The 7,146-nt window shown below is 39.5% G+C and overlaps 1 protein-coding gene across 1 annotated transcript in view; it reads left to right on the top strand.

Annotated features, from left to right (window-relative positions):
• CREB1 (cAMP responsive element binding protein 1) overlaps positions 1–7,146 on the top strand; it is a 41,191-nt gene that overhangs the window by 18,174 nt on the left and 15,871 nt on the right. The window contains exons 3-4 of the mRNA XM_029285889.1: positions 40–186; positions 4,245–4,345. Coding sequence (XP_029141722.1) covers positions 40–186; positions 4,245–4,345 — 248 coding nt within the window. The remainder of the gene's footprint in view (positions 1–39; positions 187–4,244; positions 4,346–7,146) is intronic.

Genomic DNA, 7,146 nt, shown 5'->3' on the forward strand with positions numbered 1-7,146 from the left:
GACATTAAATCTTTTTAAAATGTGTCACTCTTTCATTAGGTATCCATGTCTGCAGCTCATGCAACATCATCTGCTCCCACTGTGACCTTAGTGCAGTTGCCTAATGGACAGACAGTTCAAGTCCATGGTGTTATTCAAGCTGCCCAGCCATCGGTTATTCAGTCTCCGCAAGTCCAGACAGTTCAGGTAAATTGAAGGTATTTTTAAAATTTCCACAAAAACATAGAACTACTGGGAAATTGCTTTATACTGAGCTATATTAGCCATATATATACCTATAATGTACCAATTTAATTTTATGAATGTGATTTCTTTTTTTAAAAAAGTATTTTATTAATTTTCTGTTATTATAATTCATTAGTGCTTAATGAACAAGGTGTTTGGGTTAATTTTTTGCTTAGTAATAGAAGTTAATTTCTTACTCTCTATCTCATTTTTCTAGCCATTGATAAAATAAGTTCCATGTTTGAAAATATTATGTGTCTTCTTGTTCTTTGATTCTCAATGTAAGTCTATCCATTTCAGCACAGTCCAGTATTTTCTTGATTATCTCTTCATCCAATGGTGTTTTTTCATTTTTCCAGTGCTATGCAAATACAGTTCTCGCTGCTGTTAATACATGTAATGTTAAACATACACTTTGTTTATCAATTTTTTTCTGGAATTATCTTCTTGTTGTGCCATATCCGTTATCGGACGTTGGCGATCATGTTGGCGATCCTGTTTTTATCAGCAGCCGCACGAAAAAGTGCTGCTGAGTTTTGTCCAAACCAGTCCCTTAGATTTTGAAGCCATGATGTTCTTCTTCTGCCTGGACCTCGTTTGCCTTCAATCTTTCCCTGGAGGATTAAATAGAGTATGCCGTATTTTTCTGGATGTCGTATCACATGTCCGAAATATTCTAATTTTCGTTTTTTGTTTTGATGATTTCCCTTGGCTTTCCCAGGCGGCTTATCACCTCCTCATTTTTGATCTTGTCAACCCAGCTTATACGTAACAGCCGCCTGTAAATCCACATTTCAAATGCTTCTAGTCTCTTCAGGTGGCCTTCTGTCAGAGACCAACTCCAGTCTACTCCATAGAGCAGGATAGAAAAAATATAGCATCTGACAAGCCTGATTTTCAGTCCTAGGCTTATTATTTATTATGCCTAATAAAAAAAGTTCAAGTTTAAAATTATGTGTTTCCCTAACATCTTTTCTAACCAAGTATGTGTTTTTGTCCAAAATATTTTTGCTTTAATACATGTCCACCACAGGTGATAATATGTACCAGGATTTTGATTACATTTCCAGCATTTACTAGACATATTTTTAAACATTTTTGCTAATCTGACAGGTGGAAGATGCCATCTATAAAACATTTTATATACGTTTTCTTTATGAAGTTGCCATTGTCAATTTATAGTTTTTCCCCCAAAGATTTTGCCATTTCTCTAATTCTATATTGTATCCCAAAAAAATTGCCCATATTATCATTGTTTCTTTCACTTGTTCGTCTTCCATTTTCAAATTCAATAAAAAGTTATACAATTTCTTAATCAGTTTTTCATCAGAAGTCAGCAATACCTGATCAAACATTGTCTGGTCTTTATAAAAACCATATATTTTAACATCTTTATCGTACCTCGATTGTATTTGCAGTCGAGGCCACCATGATAAGTCGGTACCCTGATCTTCTAACACTTGTTTAGATTTTAATTTCCCATCTGTATTCAGAATATCCTTATATGTTAGAATTTTCTCAAATTTAACTAAGTTTGGGTGAACAAATGCTTCCATCGTTGATAGCCATCCAGGAATTTTCGTATAGATTTTTGGTTTTATCTTTCCCTATACAAATAATAATGTGTTTCTTATGTAGTGGTTTTGGAAAATCTATGGGTTTTATTCTTTTCATACCATAAAAATGCGTGCCATCTAAGCAAGTCATGTCCTTCTAAATATAGCAACCTTTTGTTTCTCAGGGTTATCCATTCTTTTAACCATGTTAGAGCACATGCTTGGTAATGTAAGACCCAATTTGGTAGTCCAAATCCTCCATTTTTTTAGCTTCTTGTAACGTTTTCAGTTTAATTCTGGCTTTCCTTCCTTGCCAAATAAATTTCAATATCAGTGTATTCAAATCATCAAAAAAGTTTTTCTCTATTTTTATAGGTACTGTTTGAAATAAAAAAAGGAATTTTGATAAAATATTCATTTTCACAGTAGCTATTCTTTCTAACACTGATAGTTGTAAGTTTTTCCATTTTTCCAAATCTAATTTTGTTTGATTTAGTAATTTTATATAATTATCTTCTTTTATTGTTGCACATCTTGCCATTAAGTATATTCCCAAATGTTTAACTTTCTTAACTATTTGTAAGTCTATTTTTCTGACAGTTGTTTTTTTTTCTTATCTGTAAGGTTTTTAACTATAACTTTGATTTTTTTCTCTGTTTATTTTCAATAAAAAAAATTGAAAATAGCAGGATGAATGTGAGTTCTAAACAATGTCTTGTGATAGTCCTCTTTTATTATTCCACAGATAATCCATACTGCTTAAGTTTAATTATTATTTTGTCTTAAATTTGAATTGTGACTTCCCTAATAGAAGACTATATACTGTACACACTAGTTAGGGTAAAAAGTTATTTCAGAATGTGCTCAGATGGGACTTGGGAGCTTCATCGCTAAAATGGTTTGTCTCCTCTGTCAAAGTTTTTCTCAATAAAGTTTTCTTTTTGATTCAGATTAAAAATACTAAGAACAAGGGTTGTGTCACATATTCATTTTATATACAAAATGTTCACTGGAGGAAATAACAGGTTGAAAATAACAGGTTGAAAATGTTTGTGATAGAATATATAGTCCATCGCAAGAAAATAGTAACCATTTTAGTTCCTGCTGAACAGTAATATATCTTTGTATTGTTAAAACTACATACACACATGCTTTTATTAATTGTATTTATCTAGTTAATATATCACTATAACAAGAACAAAATAAAACTTACATAAAAATTATTTTAAGAAAGAGATAATGTATTTCCATATTTGTGTATGACTAGTTAGTCATTTAAAATAGTTCATATGTCTTAAGTAAGAAAATAGTTTTCACTTTTGGTTTAAAATAAAAGGCTTATATACTTCTCCAAAATGACAAAATCTAAATATTTAATATGAGTCTGGTATCTTCCTAAATAAGTTTCCATCATTTTGTTGATTTATAAGTATAAAACAGGAACTATACAAATTGCTTTGTGATTGCCTTCCTTAAATATCTGGCTGATCATGATTGAAATCCTGATGCTGGATTAGATAGATCTTAATTAATTTTGTGGAACTTTTCATTCTTAAAGATGTGAATAAGTGAAATAGGCAAATAGCATAACTATAGCTCTTGGTTATAACTATAACATCAGAAATAATTTTCTTTCTATTTTGTTCTGATATTAATATTTACCAGGACAGGATTTTAATAAATCTAAAATCCTACAAAGATTTTTAAAGATTGGGTTATTTAAAGTGCAGCTACATTGGAATATGATCACCAAAGAATCAGATTACTTAAGCCAGTTTTTGTGCAGTTGCATAAGAGATACTGTGCTTTGTTTTAACTGATACATAGCCCAAAACAGTGATGGCGAACTTTTTAGAGACCGAGTGCCCCAAAACTGGCCCTGCCCCTGCTCCGCCCCCTGCCCCATCCCCCATCCCGCCTGCCCGCAGGGCCATTCACCACCTCCAGGGCCCACTGCAAATCGCCCATGCAGCCCAGCAGCGCCATGGCAGCCACACTCTCTGCCCACGCCCCACAGCATCAACTGTGCGCGATGGGACATGAGGGCAGAGTCTTGTGAATGCTGCCTGGCTGCCATGTCCTTGGTTGCGCTGCTCTGTGTGGACCACATTCGGGGGCAACGCTCCTCCAGGGGGCTGCTGGTGAGGGGGTCGTGGGGGGAGGCGAGGCTGGGGCAACAGCACGTGTGCCCACAGAGAGGGCTCCGAGTGCCGCCTCTGGCACCCGTGCCATAGGTTCACTACCACTGCCCCAAAAGATCATTGTTTTTCCATTTTACTTTTTGTGTCCTTAATTTTTCTTAATTTTTCATTAAATTAAATAAATAATGATATTATCTTGCTTAATACACAATCTCTGTTTTCCTGATTCTGCAAACATACATAAAATATGTTTTTATGATTTTCAAATAGTACCTTGTTAATAATGTTTAAAATCATAACATTACTATGCTTTTATATCTAGATCTCCACTATTGCAGAAAGTGAAGATTCACAGGAATCTGTGGACAGTGTCACTGACTCCCAGAAACGAAGGGAAATTCTTTCTAGGCGACCTTCTTACAGGTATGAATGTAATATTGTAATGCCTGCATTCGGTAGGTCAACACATGAAAAATTTGCTAGATGTTACATCCTATAATTAGAACAGGGGTCTTCAAACTTGGCCTTTTTATGACTTGTGGACTTCAACTCCCAGAATTCCTCAGCCAGGCATGCTGGCTGAGGAATTCTGGGAGTTGAAGTCTGCAAGTCATAAAAGGGCCAAGTTTGAAGATCCCTGAATTAGAATATAGTAGCAGGCAGATCTGGAGTATGGATCATGACTGGGCAGCATGGACTATAATTGGACTGTAAAGTGTAGCATTCAGTTCCATCTTACATAGCATGTATATGCTGCTAAGTCTCTTCAGGGAAATACTATGGTAGGATGATTGGTTACTTTAATTAATTGTTTGCAAGCAAAGTGGGAAGACATAAATTTGTGTATGAAATAATCAGTCAGATTAATTGTAAAGTGTTAACAGTGTTATTTGCTGTATTATTTCAAGCACAGTCTGTCTGTAAAAAAAAGTTCCACGGCATTTTTTTTTATTGAGAACCAGTGATCATCAAATAATCAGATTACTAAAGCCAGTTTTGTCCAGTTGTGTAAGAAATATTGTTTATTTTAACTGATGAATACCCAGAAAAGATACTATATGCCCTTTCTCAGTAGTTTACATCAGATTTTTCTTATATTTTCTTAGAATGTATGCATGATAAAATCAGACCAGTTGCTTTTCATTTCAGTGTAATAAAATTCAGTCCAATATTTTAATTGCTATGAAATGGGTGGAATGGAAGACTTATAGAAAGGAACAAGTTTATTGATTCTCCATTGAGTTCCTGGAGCATTTTAACTTCTACAAGTAACAGGAAGTAAGGGTTAGATCTGAGAAAGCTTAGGATTCAAGTCTAAACTTGTGGTCTGTCAGCAAGTCCTTGACAGTGCCAGTTTGGTCCTCACCACCACCACCTCTCTAGCAAATTTGTATCAGTAGCTGGAAAATGCTATTCTATCTCCAAATTCTGTTCTTGAGATAGCATAAAATGCCCTCAATTTCTTAATTCTCTTAATTACTTGCTTACAGCTCTGATTAATCTTACCTGTCTTTATCTTTGCCACTCTCATATTTTAACCACTTTCACTGGAAATCTTGTAGCTGCATAACCATTTTAACTTTGGTATCATAGTTTCATGCTTATTCCCTTAAGTTTTTACTTCCTAATCTGCTTACTAAAAGTCATTTTCTTAGTACTTATTATTTATTTATTTATTTATTATTTAAATCGCGTCATCAGATAACCGCCCGGCCACCCTCTTCAGGGTGACCCGCTCTCTCCTCCAGTTGAGGGAGGGAGGGGATCCCCTGGAGGGGAGGGCCGAGGACTTTGCTCAATATCTGTATGACAAAGTCGCTCGGATCCGAGAAGGCCTTGACTCTGACTGGGTGGCCCCAGGGGAGGAGACGGGAGCAGGTCTTGAGACTGTTGTATGGGAGGAGTTTGACTCTGTGGCTCCCGAGGACGTGGACAGGATCCTGGGGAGGCTGAATGCAACCACATGTTTACTGGATCCGTGCCCCTCCTGGCTGGTACTGGCGGCTCGGGAGGGTACACGAGCCTGGCTCCAGGGAATTATAAACGCTTCTTTGCGGGNGGGGGAGGAGACGGGAGCAGGTCTTGAGACTGTTGTATGGGAGGAGTTTGACTCTGTGGCCCCCGAGGACGTGGACAGGATCCTGGGGAGGCTGAATGCAACCACATGTTTACTGGATCCGTGCCCCTCCTGGCTGGTACTGGCGGCTCGGGAGGGTACACGAGCCTGGCTCCAGGGAATTATAAACGCTTCTTTGCGCGAGGGTGCCTTCCCCGCGGCCTTAAAGGAGGCGGTGGTGAGGCCCCTCCTTAAGAAGCCCTCCCTGGACCCAGATGTATTGGTTAACTATCGCCCGGTCTCCAACCTTCGCTTCGTGGTGAAGGTTGTTGAGAGTGTGGTTGCGCAGCAATTCCCTCGGCACCTGGAGGAAACAGTCTATCTGGACCCGTTCCAGTCGGGCTTCAGGCCGGGTTACAGCACGGAAACGGCATTGGTCACACTGGTAAATGATCTCTGGAGGGCCCGGGACAGGGGTCATTCCTCTGTCCTTGTTCTTTTGGACCTCTCAGCGGCTTTTGATACCGTGGACCACGGTATCATGCTGCGACGTTTGGGTGAGTTAGGAGTGGGAGGCACTGTTATGCGGTGGTTCTCCTTCCTCACCGACCGTACGCAGTCCGTATTGGCAGGGGGACAGAGGTCGACCCCAAGGCCCCTAACTTGTGGGGTCCCACAAGGGTCGGTCCTCTCTCCCCTTTTGTTCAATATTTATCTGAAGCCGCTGGGGGAGATCATTCGTGGCTTTGGGGTGGATTTCCATCAGTACGCTGATGATACTCAGCTGTACATTTCCACCCCAGGCCACCCCAACGATGCCCTTGACGTGATGGCCCGGTGCCTGGAGGCCGTAAGGGTCTGGATGGGGAGGAACAGACTCAGGCTCAACCCTTCCAAGACTGAGTGGCTGTGGCTGCCGGCGCCTCGGCATAGTCAGCTGACTCCATCGCTGACGATAGGGGGCGACATTTTGGCTCCCTCAGAGAGGGTACGCAATCTGGGGGTCCTCCTGGATCCACGGCTGACACTGGAAGACCAGTTGTCGGCCGTGACCAGGGGGGCGTTCTATCAGGTACGCCTGATTTACCAGTTGCGGCCTTTTCTGGACCGGGACGCCTTGCGCACAGTCACCCATGCCCTCGTCACCTCCCGCCTGGACTACTGTAAT

The sequence above is a fragment of the Protobothrops mucrosquamatus genome, unplaced genomic scaffold, assembly GCF_001527695.2.
Source record: "Protobothrops mucrosquamatus isolate PMUCROS unplaced genomic scaffold, P.Mucros_1.0 scaffold2430, whole genome shotgun sequence".
NCBI lineage: Eukaryota > Metazoa > Chordata > Lepidosauria > Squamata > Viperidae > Protobothrops > Protobothrops mucrosquamatus.